This window comes from Anabrus simplex, chromosome 2 (genome assembly GCF_040414725.1).
Source record: "Anabrus simplex isolate iqAnaSimp1 chromosome 2, ASM4041472v1, whole genome shotgun sequence".
Lineage (NCBI taxonomy): Eukaryota > Metazoa > Arthropoda > Insecta > Orthoptera > Tettigoniidae > Anabrus > Anabrus simplex.
Genome location: NC_090266.1, coordinates 1,002,316,605 through 1,002,337,630, shown reverse-complemented (window position 1 = coordinate 1,002,337,630; position 21,026 = coordinate 1,002,316,605). Strand labels below are relative to the sequence as shown.

The 21,026-nt window shown below is 38.3% G+C and overlaps 1 protein-coding gene across 6 annotated transcripts in view; it reads right to left on the bottom strand.

The window, feature by feature from the left end:
- loqs (loquacious) overlaps window positions 1–21,026 on the bottom strand; it is a 380,306-nt gene that overhangs the window by 147,875 nt on the left and 211,405 nt on the right. For all 6 annotated transcript variants that reach the window (XM_067141876.2, XM_067141881.2, XM_067141877.2 and 3 more), the window contains exon 6: window positions 16,814–16,932. In XM_067141876.2, coding sequence (XP_066997977.1) covers window positions 16,814–16,932 — 119 coding nt within the window. The remainder of the gene's footprint in view (window positions 1–16,813; window positions 16,933–21,026) is intronic.

The following is a 21,026-nucleotide window of genomic DNA, read 5'->3' as shown; positions in this document are numbered from 1 at the left end:
GCCCCACTACAGTAAAATGTGTCTCCATTTCTCAACTTCTTTCCATTTCCTCTCCATCATGGCAATATTCTCCCTCTCCATGAAATCAAGCGCTTCTTCCGACTTTTCAGTCAGTGACACGAGGTCGATTATTACCACCTTATAATCTTCTCTACTGGTCGTCCACTTCTTACAGTTCCCCCAGCAGAAGAATTTCACGTTGCTTCTGGGGAAAACCCAGATCGTTAGTCACATATTGTAAATATCTTTGTTATCGTAGGTAAATATGAATACTTTTTTAGTATTAGTCACCCCCCCTCTATAAGGACATTCTCTCAATCACTGGGCAAGTTGACTGTGAGGTTAGCGGAGCCCAGCTGTGAGCTCGCATCTGGGAGATAGCGAGTTCGAGTCCCACTGTAGTTGGTCCATTATTGGACCTTAACAATTTTCCAGCTAATCCATTCCTGGCTGCCAGCATTTCACCCCAGTGTGCTAAGTTGGGCTCATCAGTTCGTAAATAGCACACCTACCAAGATGCATGGCCAATGCATACTATGGAGGCCACGGCCATTTTCATTTTAGGCTGTTATTGTGATGGGGTCCACACTCCGAAAGGTATTTTACAGCTGCTGCCATCAGGTGATCATGCTGCTCTTAACATGGAACAGAGGTGCCCTTAACCTGGGTTTAGTTCCTGTGAGTTCCCATCACCAATACATCTTAAAATAAGATTTCAAGATACAAATATCACGTGGGTTTCCACTCTTCCGTAGCACACTAGGTGACTAAGGAGGCGTTGCGAGTTCAAATGCTGCAGCCTTGCACTACAGACAGCTATGGCAATACCAAATGAACACAGAGTTGTTAGAGTAGCCACTTTATATATTCTTACATACATAAATGATATAAGTAAAGAAATGAAATCAGAGATAAGGCTTTTTGCGGATGATGTTTCTCTGTATGGAGTAATAGATAAGTTACAAGATTGTGAGGAACTGCAAAATTACATCGATAACGTGTTGAGATGGACAGTAGGCAATGGTATCATGATAAATGGGGTTAAAATTCAGGTTGCGAGTTACACAATAAGAAAAGTCCTCCCTTTTTTAAATTACTGCATTGATGGGGTGAAATTTCCTTATGGGAATCATTGAAGTACCTAGGTGTTAATATAAGGAACGATCTTCATTGGGGTAATCACATAAATGGGATTGTCAATAAAGGGTACAGATCTCAGCACATGGTTAAGGGGGTGTTTAGGGGGCATGGTAAGGATGTAAAGGAGAGGGCATATAAGTCTCTGGTAAGACCACAACTGGAGTATGGTTCCGGTGTATGAAAACCCTCACCAGGATTACTTGATTCAAGAACTGGAAAAATCCAAAGAAAAGCGGCTCGATTTGTTCTGGGTGATTTCTGACAAAAGAGTAGCGTAATTTTTTTTTGCAAAGTTTGGGCTGGGAAGACTTGGGAGAAAGGAGACGAGCTGTTTGACTAAATGGCATGTCTTTATAAAAGAATCTCTTTTAGTCCACCTTTTCAATACATTGTTTTTTTTTATTCATTTACATAAATATTTTTACATTATGTCATAAGCAGGACATATTTCACCTTTATTTCTTTTAAAGCCATTTTAAGCCGCTGTTCCTACTACACAAAATCAAAATAGCCAGGATCCTGGATTCTGCTTAATAATGAAATACTTAATATGGTTAAACTGCCATGAATTGCTTTGACCAAAAATATTTTTGTGTGTATGATGTGTTCTGTAGAAACATCCCGCTGATGTGAATTGTGTCAACATGTACCATACATAGAACATTTAGCTTGTATACAATTGCTCTGTCTAAAAAGGGTGAGTTTACAATTATTATACATTTGATAAGAACATAATGATATGCTTTAAAAAAATTCTGATAACATTGGTAGGTTATGGTTATTTAGTTTGTAATACCCAACGCAGATGCTCTAACTGGGATCTTTATGGACCTGAGTGTTACCAAATACAGTAGAGAGAATACGCGACACTCAGCGAGGTATCGAGGGACAGCTATTAGAGCTCTCTCTAGCGGGTAGACCTGAGAATTACTTATTCTGTCATAAGAGCACGTGTATTTGTGTGTGGAGTTTTAGGTGTTATTTGTGTGTTTTCAGTGAGTTGACATAATTAAATAGAAGTGTGTGTCATTCCTTGATATCACCTTTCAACATGAGGGGAAAGGTATGTGCTGTGTTTGGCTGCAGTAACTATGAAGTAGAGAAGAATGCGCGGTCTTTCTTTCGCTACCCTCGTGACAAGAAAATGTAATATTGTGTATGCATATATGTTCTTCCACTGACAGAGATTTTTATAGAGGTTCATAATCTTCTGACCTGCTGGACCCATATTTTAACTGGCTAAAAATATAATACACATATTTTATTGTATAGTACAGCAGTTAACTTTCAATACTGATGTGTTGTTGTAGGTGTGATCTGTGGGTTTTGAAATTTCACAGAAGTGATTTGGATAAGGTGTACAAGAAAGAAGGGACGTTACGCTTATATAAGAATTGTAAGATCTGTTCAGATCATTTCCAGGCCAGCGACTTTAAAAATCCTCGACTATACAGCCAAGGGTATGTTACATTTTTACTCTAATTGTAGGTAAATATTTCTAATAGCATCACTATCGACAACATTTTCATACTTTTCTTTCTTTTATCCCTCTTCTCAGATTAAAGCCGGGATTTTATAGATTTTTCTTTCTGTTAGTAGGCTTCATGTTTAGAGAAAAAATTGTCGAGCTTTAAAATGTTAACTCATTGCATCATGTGTGTAAGGAATGTGCTGATAATTTTATTGACAAGTGTCTTATTGTGATGATACAATGTTTTTTTTTTTTTTTTTTGCTAGTTGTTTTACGTCGCACCGACACAGATAGGTCTTATGGCGACGATGGGACAGGAAAGGGCTAGGAGTGGGAAGGAAGCGGCCGTGGCCTTAATTAAGGTACAGCCCCAGCATTTGCCTGGTGTGAAAATGGGAAACCACGGAAAACCATTTTCAGGGCTGCCGACAGTGGGGTTCGAACCTACAATGTTTTTTAAACGAGAAAAAAAAAGACATTACAAGATATTAGAATCATTCCGTATTGACGGTTTTCACTTTTACAATGGCGAAAAATGAAAGTATCCTCCTATTCAATACATCATATATTCCGTCATTAGATGGAGTAAACAAGTTCAGACATGTTTCGGCTTGTTTGAGCCATCTTCAGTGAAAAAATTTGTTTTCTCATCCCCTTGTTTCTTAGGTTAACGCAGTTTTTTGGTATCAATTATTATTTCAAATTAACTCCTGTTTCACTGAATTTTGTTGCAATAAGTTGTTTTTTTGCTCTGCATATTGATGTAAATATTGTATATTTGTGCTATTTTGTTTCCGTCTAGGCTCTCTTTTGTTTGTTTTTTCATTTGCGCTTTCATTATGTTTTTTAGCATTTTTTCAACTCATATTATGTAAATTATTCCAACCCCCCTAATTTTTTCACTGAAGATGGCTCAAACGAGCCGAAACATGTCTGAACTTGTTTACTCCGTCTAATGACGGAATATATGATGTATTGAATAGGAGGATACTTTCATTTTTCGCCATTGTAAAAGTGAAAAAAAGACAAGTCTAACTGTAAAAGTTCAGGCAGGAATGCTAAAGCAAAAAAAATTATGCATAAATGAAAGACCAACCCATTTCACATCTTGTTTATATGTCTAATTTCAGTCTTTAAATACTAACCTTTTAAATAATTCTTCATTTATCCAGAATTGCTTTAGCAACTTTGAAGTTAATATCTCAATAATACTTTCTTTCTAGAAGTGATTTATTTATCCATTTTTGTATATGTATTTCCATTGATATTTGAATTTAGCGCGACTTTTTCAGGTCAAGTCACTAGGAGCGCCACCGTCGAATTGTCTCCCATTTTAACAAGGCTAAATCCGTAAGAGTCGCGTATTGTGTCTACTGTATTTGGTGTTACCTTGGGAATAGGATATTGAACTAAATACAGACGAGTATTGATTAATTGATCTGCAAGGCAGCAAAGGTTATGTCCAATTTCATTTTAATTAGAAAGAGTGAACACAGTCATTACTTACATTTAACGACACTTTATGCTCTGGTATCCATGAAATCCACTGCATACGTACAGGGAAGGGGAAGCACATGCTTGTAATTGTTGTAATTGAGTTGCACTGTGCACCTATATCATTTCCACTAAAAATACAAGTGAATTCGAAAGTCGTTGCTTCAACCTCAAATACTGTTTGCACCGACTTACGTAGTTTTTCACTTTCATTCTATGGTTTCCTCGCACTTTGAAAATGGGATACATCACATTCTCTTTACGGTTTCCTCTCGTAGCTCTCATGAATCATAAATGGTATATATGATGCACGATTTTCAATTTTATTTGGCTTTCCCCCAACAAAATGTTCATTGCAAATGACGGAGCATTATTTGCTGGTCTCCCGTATAGATCCATCTGCACTGACATGGAGGAAAAACATTTTTCATCATCATTATTATTATTATTATTATTATTATTATTATTATTATTATTATTATCATCATCAATATTATATTACTGTAAATCCTCAGCGTAGTCAAGACACATGCAAAAGAAAGTGAACGTAAAGAGATATATGAACCTGATGCAATGCACGCTAGGAATGAGATGCACTATTTTCAAAACATATTTAAATGAACGTGTTCCTGACCCGGCATACCTCAGATGCTTGAAATGTGTGATTTCGGAGGTGTCTGATGATTTGGCAATAACAACTCATTTACGTCACAAATGAAATAAGCTTGCACTATATTTACTTTATTCTTCCCATAGGAAACATCCACTTTTTGCGTCTGTCCGATTCCCATGGACGACCAGAAATCTATAAAATGTAATTCCTTTTACGTGCGTGTTTTTTGGGTGTCGTGGCAGTTCACTGCCCAAGATATTCTATATGATTTAGACATTTCTATACACTACTACTACTACTACACCACAAGAACCTTGTTTATCCGGATTAAGTGGGACCAGAACTGATCCGGATTATCGAAAAACCGGATAATCCGAAAAACTAAAAAACAAATACAGTACATGTTATATATTAACATAACTTGTACAGTAATACATTTTTTTCAATTGTACAAAGAAAGTATAAGAACACTTTTCGTACATTTACGACTCTGTTTTATGCACTAAAATAATGTGTGAGCCTTTTCTGTTTTACATTCGTATAGCGTTTGCGTGCAGCCCGAACACAAACGCGAAGACATTTTACTAACATCAGTGTTGCTGGTGTGGTTTCAATCTGGTGTTTTAAATAGGCCATCAGTTTGTGCAGCTGCATTGTTGCATTTCCACGAGTCATTGTTTTTTCTGATGGAGCGCCGTTTTCATTTTCAAATTCACCATCACTCATCATTACCTGTTGGGGAATAAGAGGCAATAATTTATTCACCTGTCATGATGCCGTAGCCTGAATTACAGTTATTTTTCAACCAGTCGTTTACATCTACGTCTGAGCATCCGGGAATGCGCGCAAATGTGTCAAGGAACTCAGAAGACTCCACGGTTTCTCATTCTCAATTCCAGGCGAATTCCGTGGCTCAGGCGGCAAGCACGGGCGTCTAATCAGTACCATGGTTTAAATCCTGGTCGCTCCATGTGAGATTTGTGTTGGACAAAGCAGAGGCAGGGCAGGTTTCTGTATGAATACTCCAGTTTTCCCTCTTTCTTTGCACCAAACTCTTCAGTAAATGAATACAAATCACTGAATATAATAATAGAATCCATAACAGAACAAACAAATCATTATTAATTTTCTCGCTTTGCCCATTGAACACGTGTGGAGCATAATGGGACGACAAATACAGAGTCATCCAGTACCAGCAAAAACCGTTATTGATTTGACTGACCAAGTGCAACAGGCGTAGAATTCCATCCCACAGAATGACATATAGGACCTGTACGACACAGTGCATGCATGTTTCCATTTAAAATCGTGGCTACATCGGTTATTAACCCTTTGGATGCCGAACCATAATAGGGCATCATATGCATAGAATGCCAAGCATGTTTCAATGGATTTTCCATTACTGTATAAAATTTGTTATTTACGTCTCATTTTAAAAGATATGGAGGTAAAATTTGGTATGTGAGCTCGACATACTCCAAGGAATATAAACATGTGACTTGAATTTCAAAAAACAAAATTTTATGGAATATTGTGCACAAAAATATTATTACTTTTTATTTTAAAAAGGAAAAACATAATTTGAAATTAATTAGCAAAATTGACACTAAATCCAAAGTGACTAAGTGAAGATATTTCATCTTAACTCTTATCTCGGATGATATATACCAATTTATATTGTTAATGTAGGTCTATTTTCCAATTTATAAACTAATTTCCAAAACACTGAACATGTGGAGAGAAAGACACCAACAGTGTAACCTGTCAACGATTGGATATTTTATGAATTTTGGGAGAGTAATAGTAATCATTTGAGAGAACTGTGTCTAGTAGCAGTATTTGTTACTACAGAACAGTTCAGAAGATCACAACAACATACAAAATCAACTAATAGTGTCAGGAATGAAAGTGTAAAGAACAGATTGAAATATTCTATGGGTGGAGCATCAGGATGAGGTAAGCCTAATATTTTGGCCCTGGGATTTGATAAAAATGGTGTGGATGGACAACATTACTTTCAGGGAATATGCATTCAGTCCAAGAATCATCTAATTCACTGTCACTGACATTTTCATTACCACTGTCACTATAACTCTTTGACGTTGCACGAAATGTTGTAAGCCCATTAGCCAATGGCACGGCTCCATCATTCTCTGGTGCGCTATCTGAAGACCCCAAAAACATCATAATAATCACTTTCGCTGAAATTACATCGCTTACATCTTCAAAGCAACCCGAAAGTTCCTCAATTTCTTCTCCCGAATTAGGCCTAGGTGACGACATGCCTTGTGATAAATGTACTATTTACAACTTTACTACGACCTAAATAAATTGCTAAGTAACTATAACTACAGTAGAAATAATAATAAACTTAATATATTACGATAAGTAACTCAAATGCGTCAATTAGAATGTAAAATTATTGAAAACAAGTCGCACCAAGCGGACATAAACAAACAAGGAGGCTGCCATATTGGATCATAGACGTCAAGCGCTTACAGATCATACACTCACAATCGACGAGTAAACTAGCAAAAATTACGCTATGTCAGTGCCATCTAATGACATAAGAAGGAATTACAAACATTCTACCTTCTTTCTACATGATCTGTGGTGCAATCTAGCGCCTTACTGCATAACTACACCACTTATAAGAGGGTGCCGATCGAATCGGCATCCTGGCATTTTTCGGACAGAATGTAAGTGCCGATGCATCGGCACCTTGGCACTGTAAGAGTTAATGTACCTGTATGGATCAGTGGTAGTGTGTCGGCCTACGGATACCAAGATAGCGGGTTCAAACCCAGCAGAGGTAGTTGGATTTTAGAAGGGCAGAAAAAAGTCAAATTGACACTCCATGTCATGCGGTGTCTGCATGTAAAAGATCTCTGATGACACATTTGGTGTTTACCCGACAAAATTAATTAAATTTCAGCCATAGATGCCCAAGAGAGTTTCGGTTTAGTCAGTCTGCCATCTAGTAGACCCAGAGAAGAACAGAATGTCGAAACTGACCAGCAGACGGCAAGATGACTGGCTGAGGCCATATGATTATTATTAATGTACCAACATGCCACATGTGTTCTCATGCATACTTGAACTTGTGACCTGAAAACTTTAATCAAATAAATGTTACCTAGACAGTTGCTTAACGTAAATTGCATTCGTCTATACCATTGCCTTCTTGGTGCTGGGATTTCATTTTCTACTACTTGTACTACTACTACTACTACACCATTTTCATTGCTTGCTCAGTCTGCAAATATTTATTTTTTACTTGTACAGAATTACTTGTATGGGGTCGATTCTTCTTGAATGTCCTTTCTGCCAAGGACAGTTAAGCACAGGAATTGGAAGTAAGTCTGCCACGGTCTATCAAAGGTGCCATTGCAATTTTTAAAGTACATGGTGTCCGGGTTAAAGGTATAATAATATAAAATTTGATAACTTGAGAAGTAGTGAAGATATTTACTTGCGGTTTGTTTCTGCAAGCAGGGTAACTCAAAATGTTTGTTTACATACCTCATAAACCTCGATATGCACACTTTTAGTGGCGCGACAGACATCTAATTGGTATTCCACTTCTTTCCAAGTGTTCTGCAGCATTGTAGGCGCATAACATTTGCGATAGCTGCATGAATGCGATGACGAAGATCTGGTGGATCACGAACTGGTGTCTGGTACTTTTGATTCTTGACAAACCCCCACAGGAAAAAATCAAGTGGCGTAATGTCGGAGCTTCTAGGGGGCCAAGCAATTCCTCTTCCAATCCAGCGATCTGGGCATGTCCTGAGGTTTGATTTTCTGATGAAGCTGCAGTTTGTACGCCTGTAGGTGACCCTTTTGTGGACGACATCGTGTACTGTCGAACGAGATAACTGTAACTGCCTACTTGCTTGTCAAATTGACTTACGAGCGCTCCGCTTGAAGGAATCGTGGATGAAATCAACAGCAGCCACTGAAACTGCGTGCTTGGCATGGTCCCAGATTATCGAAGGCGCCTATCCTATTTCATGATTGTAACGTAAGTGGGATCATCATCAGTTGGTAACAGTCCATACTCACACCGAAATCTACGTTGTACTAGTGCAACGGATTTTATCTCCGTGAGCGAAAGCACACCTTCTGCTGTGGAGGCCACACGGTTACTGGCGCGCTTCTCGTGAACAAGTTACGCGCATGCACATGTAGTACCCCCGCCACCGGCAAGCGAACACAGAAAACATTTTGAGTTACCCTAGTCGTAGAAACAAACCACCAATAAATATTTCTATTATTTCTCAAGTTATTCAATTTTATATATTATTATACCTTTAACCCGGACACCTTGTATATAAAATATGTATCTTCAATTCAATATGCCTTCTACAATTATCTCTACTCCCATGCGCCACAGAAGAATCACAACACATGCTACAGAACAAGTGGTTAATACTAATTTTCAAGGTTATTATACACGGCCATTCTTCTGTACATTTATTGCGATACTTTTGGAGGACAGTATTTTTATTTCCTGTCCTGGGCCCTGTTTCATAAAACTAACTAATTATATTAGCTAATAATATTAGAACTCATAAAAATAATTATTAGTTAACCAAATTATGTTTCATAAAGATTTTCTGTTGCGTATGTTCTTGGTTTGGGTTTGTTCCTAGCAGTAGGCTAATGCTTGACTAAAACCGACTATTTATCCACATGTTCAAAAGGCTCACTTGATATTTTCGTTGTTGCGACTTCAATACATATGAAAATGGATAAAAGAAGTGAAAATAATGTAAGAGAAGAAAATTTCTTTGCGGAAAGTGATCGAGTTAAAGCGTCAACTATTCGCAGCCTTTTGCACACTATAACTCTCCTTGTTCCTTTTACTTTTTTAGTTCATGTGCTCTTAAAAATCTCTGTTGAGATGGACTAGCAAAATCTTTGTTTACTACCCCTGCTGGTGGGGGCAGTAGAATAACAGTCACGGTATACCCTGCCTGTCGTAAGAGGCGACTAAATGGAGTCCCAGGGTTCTCGACTTGGGAGCGTGTTGGCGAACATGGGGCACCGAGACGAGTCCTGCCATTGCTTCAACTTACTTCTGCCAGGCTCATTTTCATCTACCCTTCTGACCTCCCTTGTTCAACTCTTGTTCTTTTCCGACAGTGACAGTATTAGGTTGCGAAGCCGAGAAAGTCTTTCATTTTCACGCCCTTCGTGGCCCTTCTCTTTCTTTAGACGATACCTCAATTTTTCAAAATGTCGGATCCGTTCCATTTTTCTATCTGATTAGTGTTATCATAGATGATGGTTGCCTAGTTGTAGCCTACTTCCTCTTAAAACAATAATCATCACCAGCATCATCTTGGTTTACTGGTGATATAAGCCAAGATTTTAAGAGATACTTGGAGTGTCCGAGCAGAACTGCACTAGAGGAACACAATGATACTGTGTATTACTACCAACTGGTGGAGTGCAATGCGAAGCTGTTATTTTAAGGTTATGCTTCATTCCTTGCAGTGGAACGTTCTATTACCTAACAATCCTATCAAGCAAATACTCAAAAGTTATGTAATCTAACCTAAATCTCCCACTGTACCAGTATTCATATGTTTGTTACATGTCAGTACAGGCTGTTTTTGACATAACATTTACTGAAAGGTGAATACCTACACTCATTCCTTATCACTATTTGAATCAGAGTCGACCATTTCAGTGATCTTTATGATTTTGTGCCAAAATATTAAAATACTACTCACTTTGGTTTCACTAATAATAAGAATTATGAGTCAAAATACACTCATGGAAATAATCCTAATAATATGAGTAACTTTTATTAGTCATGTTGTCTATGAAATAATTTACTAATATTATTAGGTTGCCTGCTGCAATTTCTTGATGGATACACTACTTTTGTATCCATCTCTTGGCACAGGCCAGAGTAAAGTGTAGCTTTCACTGAAGTCCCAGTCTCATCCATGGCTGTGACAATATGGAAGCTGCTGGGGTATGGGTGGTGCTGAGTAATGGCATTCAGAGCATGACTAGTGCATCTGAGTGTTATGAAAGGTGCTGCTCATAGGGTCAGTCTTGCTGCAATAGCACTTTCTGACCCAGTGAGGAAAGCAATGGCAAACTACCTCACTCCTCGTCTTGCCTAGTACGCCTCATTTTGGTGCTGCCATTGGTTTTTGCGGTTTCCTGATAACCGCATAACCTTTGGTGGTGCTATTTGAGGATCCAACTAGCCTCTGGGCTGATGACCTAACAGACAGACATATTATTAGGAACATCTACTAATAATTTTGACTAACTAATAACTGATATTATTAACTAATAAATTTATGAAACATAATACTAATATTATTAGTTAATATTATTGATTTCTTACTAATAATATTAGTGAAAGATGTTTTATGAAACAGGGCCCTGTTGTTGGAATCGTAGGCCCGCTTCATTTCTGCAGCACTTAACCATTCCTTAACCACAAAATAATTAACTGTCAATGTCCAACAGAAGAACGGCTCAGCATTTTTATGATATTTTAACAAGCACTAATGGAACATTTTAACATGATACAACGCATCTAAGAATTTTAGAGCCTGATTTGAATTTCATCATATTTTACATGTTGTGCACATACTTCAGCCCAGATATTTAACACTTTTTAATATCATTTGTGTGCGTTTTGTTACGAGCTTCCTAATCATATTCACTACGTTGATGTTTGATCTTACCTTCTGCCTACTTCACTGGCTTGTGTATATTGCAACTCAACTCATCTTGCACTGTCTGTTCAAACGGCCCACCTGCGACTGTTTGCTGCCTCTCCTTTCTGGCCTCCATTCTACTACGTCACGATGTTCTCGGCTCCGCTTCTCTTGTGTATATAAGTCACCGCTGCCCTGTTACCGGCAGTCAGGCATTCTGTGTTGACTTGAGCGGAGGGAGCAGAAACTGTTTCGCATGGCTGGTCCGTGGCGATTTTAAAATTTTTTCCATCTTCTACGTGACATCTTTATTATCTTCGCTATGCTGGGTGAGCAGAATTTTATCATGTTATTCTGGATTTAATCTTCTACAACTTTGCCCCTCAGGCCTTGTTCGTATTTCAAACTTAGCCTTTAACAGGGCAGTTCTCACTGCTTATTTGATGAACTATCGTCAACAATTAGGTACAAAATCTTGTACATTTTTTGTCACAAAGTCATAGCTTGGGCGAACGTTTCAATATTGAATCAAGTGAGAGTGACAAAATACGGAACTTTTATATATGACCTGTGTGCACGCGATAGAATAACTTTCAATTATCGCTGCCTGATTTTTACCATCTCACCCTCACCACTCATATTTTTTCTCTTTTTTCTTTTTCCTTGTCACTGTTAGCATTGCTTATTATTTCCTACCCTTTCCTTTCCTGTCCCTTTAATCTTTTCCATAATTTCCGTGATTCTAAATTTCTAAAAGTGGCCTTTGTGTTTCATCTACTATGAATGTTGGTGTTTAGCTATTGTACAATATGCTTCTAAGGTGTAAAATCATTATTTTGATCTCTTCCTAATGTCAATAAAAATGTTCTATTATCAAAGAATTCTAGTCTATCTCATAAGCATTACCTTTCATGGTCATTATGTGTACCTATGTAATTATACCTAGGTCTAGTCATGGTCTTCTTGGTATTGCCAAAGCAATATTGTAAAATTCTAGCCACGATCTTAATGTACGTCTTCCTTAACCCATTACCTACCAAAATTAATTCAAACTGAATTTTACACTATTATTGACTTTATTTAAATGTTTAGGGCAAGAATAAGCAAGAAAATGGGATTTTATTATATTTCGATGCAGGATCCTAAAATTAAGGGTTGTCCCAATTTTGGGACATTGGCAACTTATGATAGCAGAAGGTTACACTATTTTATTTATGAAAAATAACAGATACTGTGCATTCATACGCACTCATTTATTAGTTCCCAACATATTTACAAATGTTATGACTCTACATGTATTCACCGACGAAGTTTATAACTACAAGTAACAACTGTCATTATTGTTCCGTATTGAAGATGACGTTAGGCATAGATATCAAGGATAATTTAATAAAAAACCACCTATTCAATACTTTCCACGTTTGATGTGGTTATTCTCTACATGATTTTATGTAGACTTATTTGGTCAGGTACATGTTTCACCCATTATTTTGGGCATCTTCAGCCTGTAAACAACCTTTAGGTCAAGGTTTGGGACCTTTTTAACCAATATATACATTATATACAATATATACAAACATAAGTTAATACAGTTAAGTTTTTTTGGTCCTAATCTATCTAATATGAAAAATGTCCAAAACTAAAATGGATCTTCTTTTCGGTAAAGAGGATTGCATATCGGGGTTTATGTGACCCCTATGTCATATTAAGTTCTTGACGTACCGTGTCTGGTGATGGATGTGTCTTCAACAATAAGTGGAGATTTGAACTGATTGTTGCTTGTAGGTTGGTCAAGATTGAAAATATAAATTTAAATTAAATGTGTTTTAACTTGGCAGTTCTATTCTGGTTAACTTAAAATGTTCAAAAATAAAAATAAAATGAAACTGATCTTTTTTTAAATCATAAGTCCTGAGAAAGGATGATATTAAAACTGGGGCTTATTTGACCCACGATTTTCATTTTCATGTTCTTGACGTAACTAATATTTAAATGTGTTGTCATGCACAAGTGGAGATTTAAAAGCCGATTGTTGTAGGTAGACTGGTCAAGAACGTTGTGAATGAAACTGTTAGCGTCTTGACTTTGGGCCTCATGTAACGTCAAGGAATTGACAAGAGTACAATATTAAGCTGTTTCATAGTTTTAGGCTGCTGCTTAATTGAGAAGAAACTCCTAGACACTTGATACAGTCTTGTGTGAAAATTGTTCCCGTTGATGTGTTGCTTGGTCTTTGGGAGGGATCTTAAGAATATCTGTAATGAAGTAGAAAAATAATTTTGAATTAAAAATTTTAGAGCACGCGTTGTGATAAAATGTATTAAATTAACACCTCTTAACTGTAAAATGACTTGTTCAATTAATACTAGATGGACCTGTCTGTTCCGGCAGCGCCTGTCTTATCACCATTTCTACTCCTGGTGTTGTACTGGTGTGGTAATGGAGGGGCGGGGCATGGAGGGAGAGTGGGGGTAGGCTGGTCTATGGGCGTGTGTGCTGTTGCTGGAGGGGAGTTTCTAGAAGCAATATGGGCGGGTTTAACTTTTGGCATGGTGGATGAAGCATTTGAGTGTGGAGATTTAAATAATTGAGGGATTTTGTTTTGATCTGAATTCACGATATTAATTAATCTACGTGTTAATTCGTACAAAGGATATTTAATTTCATTGACGTTGAAATTTTATTTTTAATGTACGTTTGGTCTAAAAAGATGTGTAGGTTTTCCAGTTCATTCATTAATTTCCCTTTACCTATGCTTCTAATGATGGTAAGATCTTTCTCTATGGATGTAAAGTGATGGCCCGTTTCTCTCATATGCTGGCTCATCGCTGAGTACTTATTGTGTTTTTGAACATTATAATGTTCCAGATATCTCGTGTTAAAGCTCCGGCCAGTCTGTCCGATATAAGAAAAATCACATTGTGTACATGTTAGTTTATATATGCCAGACCTTGAATAATGGTTGCTATTGTGATTGACCTTGTTGTGGTTAAAAAATATGTTTCGATTGGTGTTAACTGTCCTGAAGGCTATGTTGATATTGTGCTTCTTTAAAGTATTTGCGATCTGATGGACGGCTGGGTTGTTATATGTAAATGTGGCGAAACTAGTTTTTTAGGTTTTTCTGGGACGAGGTTAGTGGACAATTTAATTTTGATTTTATTAATCAAACGGTTGACCATATCTATTTTAAACCCGTTGAGTTGAGCAAGATTCCTTATGTACTTCAGTTCAATTTTTAAATTGTTGGGAGAAAGAAGAATTTTTAAAGCTCTATAAATTAAATTATAGAAAGAGGCTTGTTTTTGGGACTTGGGGTGTAGGGATGAATTCATAATAGTTAAGGGAGAGTGTGTAGGTTTCCTGTATGTTCGAAAATCGAAGGTATTATGTCCGCGTGTAATAGTTAAGTCCAAAAAGTTTAATGAGTTCCTAACCTCATCCTCTTTACTAAACTTAACATTGGGGTCAATTTTGTTTAGGGACTCCAAGATCTCGTCACTATTAGTGACATTTTTGTCGAAAATTATGAAAGTATCATCTACAAATCTCAGCCATAAACATACGCATTTTATTTGTGTTATAATTTTTGTGTGTTCTATTGTGTTCATATAAATGTCTGCTAAGATGCCAGAAAGAGGGTCGCCCATCGCTAAGCCTTTTTGTTGGTAAAACTTTCCATTGAAAGAGAAAAAGTTGTTGCTTAAGACAAAATTTAATATCTTCATGAATTCTTCAATTTCAATCTTACTAAGGCCGCTGTGTTTATTGATATTATCACTGATGATTCTTACAGTTTCTTTGGTAGGGATGTTTGGGTACATATTTACGACGTCATAGGAGCACATTGAGTGATTGGGTCGCAGCTTAAACTTTTTGCAAAATTGCAAATTGCATTGAAATTGCCCATTAGCACTGTTCTATCCTTGCTGTTGACCCTGACCATGATGTCACTCAAAGCTTCATAAAACTTGTCAACTTCATCCTCATCTGCACCGTCACATGGTGAATACACGGACACAATTCTTGTCCTAATCCTCCAACTGACAAATCTACCCACATCATTCGCTCATTTACGCGCCTAACAGAAACTATGTTGCGTGCAATGGTATTCCTGATAAAGAGCCCTACCCCAGATTCAGCCCTTCCCTTTCTAACACCCGTCAAGTACACTTTATAATCTCCAATCTATTCCTCGTTATCTCCCCTTACCTGAATATCACTTACTCCTAGCACATCGAGATGCATCCTCTTTGCTGACTCAGCCAGTTCTACCTTCTTTCTTCCATAAGCCCCATTAATATTGATAGCTCCCCATCGAATTCCATTTCGTTTGCCAAGTTGTTTCCAAGGAGTCCCTCGCCTGTCAAATGGGAGTGGGACTCCGTTACTCCCATAGGTCCGAGGCTTGCTTAAAATGTTCTGAGCTCGGTAAATTCATGAAGCAGGATGCTACCCTACTTGGACATAGTCCAAGTGAGGATCTCTCCTCTAACGGGTTATGGACCACCAGTGAATTGTATAGTCCTAGCCGCCTGAGCATAAGGAGGGGCATGACTCAGAATATGTCCGAGATGCCCACTCTCATTCCATAGCAACTAGTATCCTGACTCTCAGGACCACTTACTAGGCCACTCAGCCGTTGCCCATAGTTCACGAACTAGGACGTGACTACAGTAACCCACAAACATGAACCAGTTTTACGTAATTAAAAAAATCAAATGACAATGGAAAGATTGACTAAAATCATGGAAACATTGGAGTAGTTTTTAGTTTATCTTAAATGCATACTTTGAAAGAAACTACCAAAGAAAATGCAGAGAACTTTCTGAACAATCAAACAAAAATCACTGCCTATATTCTAATGAATGATCCTTCAGCCATTATGTTCCATCGTGATCTACACGACAGTGCTGTTAGTTTAGGCTGCTTCTCCCTTAGTCCAGCTATTTGTAGTCATAACCTACTCATCAGTTCAAATTTTTATTTAAACTCCCTTCTTACAAGTATGAATAGATAATACCAAAATACTATGAGCAGTAAAAAAAAAAAAAAAAATAACGAATATATTTTTCACTGGCCTTGTAATGTACTCTAAGCTCGCTTCACATTCTCTAGTGCCTGATTTACATTCTAACAATATAGTTTCATTCCCAAATATTTATATTTTTCATCCAGCAACTTATATAACAATGGAATTTAAGGTCTTATATTTATATTCATATCATTCACGAAACATGGATGTAATAATCACCCTCTAACAGTTAGCAGTTATTTGCATCAACTGTCTTTATGGATGAGGAAGAACAGGAGCTACATGGGGCTTTAATATTTCATAACTATTTTTATTTTAATAAGGGTGGTACATAAATAACAAGCATGAAAATAATGAAAATTACTCACCTCATCTTCGTCATCGATACCAGGTTGCATGAATTGTGATACAACAGATGATTCTTGTAATTTTTCGCACATTTTATGAGCTGCCATTCTCTTTGCTAGTTTCTTTGATTTTCCAGTTCCTGTAAAAACATGTGGTTTTTATAACAGTGCAAAAATCCTTAAGCTTTCCTTACATAAAAGCGCAAGTTAACGAAATAAGACAAGGGGAACAAGAAGCTCAAATTCTGAGTTTAGAAGGACCCCAAGGATAAGCTCGAAAATAAATATTTGCAGACTGAGCAAGCAATGAAAATGGTGTTGTAGTAGTAGTAGTAGTAGTAGTAGTAGTAGTAGTAGTAGTAGTAGTAGAAAATGAAATCCCAGCACCAAGAAGACAATGGTATAGAGGAATGCAATTTACGTTAAGCAACTGTCTAGGTAACATTTATTTGATTAAAGTTTTCAGGTCACAAGTTCAAGTATGCATGAGAACACATGTGGCATGTTGGTACATTAATAATAATCATATGGCCTCAGCTAGTCATCTTGCCGTCTGCTGGTCAATTTCGACATTCTGTTCTTCTCTGGGCCTACTAGATGGCAGACTGACTAAACCGAAACTCTCTTGGGCGTCTATGGCTGAAATTTAATTAATTTTGTCGGGTAAACACCAAATGTGTCATCAGAGATCTTTTACATGCAGACACCGCATGACATGGAGTGTCAAATTGACTTTTTTCTGCCCTTCTAAAATCCAACTACCTCTGCTGGGTTTGAACCCGCTATCTTGGTATCCGTAGGCCGACACACTACCACTGATCCATACAGGTACATTAATAACTGATGTAGCCACGATTTTAAATGGAAACATGCATGCACTGTGTCGTACAGGTCCTATATGTCATTTTGTGGGATGGAATTCTACGCCTGTTGCACTTGGTCAGTCAAATCAATAACGGTTTTTGCTGGTATTGGACGACTCTGTATTTGCCGTCCCATTATGCTCCACACGTGTTCAATGGGCAAAAGGTCTGGTGATGTCACAGGCCAAGGCAACTGGTTGACACACTGCCTTGTAACAGCAGCAGTATGAGGATGAGTGTTATCCTATTGGCAAATACCCTGCTAAATACAAAAAATGAATGGTAATACAACCGGTTCAATCACTAGCCTGATGTACAAATCTGCTGTCAAGGTTCTTGGGATAACTAGAGTACTCCTGCTGTTGAAGGATATCGCTTCCCAGACCATAACTCCTGCTGCAGATCCAGTGTGTTGACGCCACAGACAGCTTGGTTACAAGCACTCACCTGGCCTCTGACTTACCAACCTACGGCCATCACTGGCACCAAGACAAATGGCTCTCATCTGAGAACACAACAGATCTCCACTCCGCCCTCCAATGATCTCCACCTTGCCATCAATGAAGTCGCAGATGGTAGTGATCCAGAGTTAGTGGCATGAAAACTACAGGTCATCTAGCTTGGAGCTGACTTTTAAGAAATAGATTTTAATTTTACTGTGTCGCTTAGGTGCAAACTGAAGCTCTAGTGGCTGCTGTATATGCAGTACGATTCACCACAGCCATGCGGTGATACGGAAGTCTTGCCTCTCCGAGGTGGCCCGTGTGTGGCTTGACCCATCTTCATGAGGAAGTGCCATCCAATAACAATTCCTGCCAACACCAATTCACTGTAGATACATCCCTGCCAAGTCTTTCTGCAATATCACAGAAAGAATATGTAGCCCTACTACACAGCCTCATTCAAACTCAGCAAGTGGCTGATACAGACTTCATCTCCACTAAACAACTTGCACGTACCTCGCATCATCAACACCGGATGAAGTGTACAGTGCAAATTTAATGCAAACTTGCTTTGCAAGGTCATAGTGCTGCTACTAGCACCACTCTTCATTGTCAGTGCGCAAACATGAATGGGCGTCATCTTTCAGACGGGGAAACACGCCTCCCGAATTTCCTTTCTCTAGCACAACTCCTTCTTGACGTTAGGATTTCATTTTTCACCAGGGTACCTTCATTCATACAAAATTACCACTTGCATGAGTAGCACTCAGTATTAAAAAATATATTCCTGTGAAGTAGGCCAGCACGTTGAACTTCACCGTTAGGTTAGGGTAGCGTGGATCAATTATATTAAGCAAGAGGTAAAATTCAAGCCTGTAAGGTTAAGCTTGCACTCTTATGTGGTTAGCCTGTGCATCGAACTTGAGTTTGTAAGGTTAGTGACCCTATGAGGTTAAGCCTGGGGTCTACTCCAAGACTAAGGTTAAGCTTACACTATTACACAGTTAACCAGGGTGTCGAACTTGGGTAAGCCTGGGGTCAATCTAAGCCTGTCAAGTTAAGCTCATACTCTTAAGCAGTGTTACATTATGACGCCTTGAATTGTTAAGCATGCATTCTCAGCTAACACATCTCATCGGAGTAGGTTGCCTCCCAGGCGCTAGCAGAAGTGAAGGTAGCAGAACTCAAACCACCACTAGTACAACTCAAGCTAATAATTGTGAATTTTGCAGTAGAAAATGGTCACAGAGCAGCAGGCCATGAGTTTTCTGTTCATGAAAAACAAGTGAGGAACTGGAGAAAGCAACAAGTGGAATTAGAAAATGTTAGTTCATCCAGGCATGCACTTGATGGCCCAAAACAGGGCAAGTTCACAAGTGTTAATGAAGCTTGACTGGAATGAGCAAGTGAGCTGTAGAAGAATGGTTGTTGGATTTCCCACAAAATGTTTCAACTTAAAACCAGGGAAACTGCACGATCCCATGAAATGCTGGGAAACTTAATCAAGGCAATTCATGGTTGAACGACTGTCTGTGCGGCATAATGACCTATCATTGTGTCAGTTAACATCTATGTGCCAAAAATTGGCTAAAGACTACACTGATAAGAGTTTCACAAGCACATCATTTGATGGTAGCAAAAATCGTACCTACCCTCATAGCTTGAGAGTGTTAATAATTTTTTAATGTAATTGGCTTTACGTCCCACTAACTACTTTTATGGTTTTCGGAGATGCTAAGGTGCCAAAATTTAGTACCACAGGATTTATTTACCTGCCAGTAAATCTACTGACACGCGATGGGCGTATATGAGCACCTTCAAATGCCGCTGGATTAAGGCAGATTGAACCTGCCAAGTTGGGGTCAGAAGGCCAGCGCCTCAACCGCTGAGCCACTAAGCCAGGCCGATCGACAGTGTTGAGTAGACCCATGTGTGTTTTGACGTGTAAAGGAAAACTACTGCTTCTTAAGGGGTAGTAAATGTTCCCATTAAAACTGGAGATATACACTTTTTTTTTTTTTTTTTACAAGTTGCTTTACGTCGGACCGACACAGATAGTCTTACAGCGACGATGGGGCAGGAATGGGCTAGGAGTGGGATGGAAGCGGCCGTGAACTTAAAGTTCAGCTCAAGCATTTACCTGGCGTGAAAATGGGAAACTACGGAAAACCATCTTCAGAGTTGCCGACAGTGGAATTCGAACCCACTATCTCTCGAATACTGGATACTGTTAAAATTATAAAATTCTTTATTTACAACCATCTATTCAATAAATAAATACAGAATTTTATAATTTTAATATATCATCTTCAATATGGTTCTATTATGAGATTAATTACATGTAGTGGATACTGGCCATACTTAAGCGACTGCAGCTATCGAGCTCATTAAAACTACCGGCAGCGAAAAGTTATCTTGTAAAGTGATGTTGGCCATTACTACTAATAGCCATAAACTACCTCCGTACACTATATTTGAATGAAAGATGTTACCGAAGAGCTTAAAATTCCCAACTGGTATCCATGTACATGTTCATCAGGTAAAAGGCTGGATGAACGAGATAATTATGAACAACTGGATACATTCTGTTTGTAGCGAAGGCCTGGCGCACTGCTCTGAAAGCAGGTTTTACTTGTGCTGGCTGTGAAGCATGAGCTCAGAGCAAATAAAACCGATCTTGCCATGATTCTGGATGGTCTAACATCGATCCTGCAACCTTTAGACGTGTCAGTGAACAAGCCTTTTAACGACCAACTTTGACTCAAGTACTCCGATTGGATGGCTGCTGGAAAACATTAATACCGACATACGCACAGTGGTAAGCCGAAGTGTCTACCGCTCCAGTTGATCTGTCAATGGATCATTCAGGCTTGGGATAACCTCAGAAGCGATCGTCTCCAAGAGTTTTGTTAGAAATGAGGGTTTCTA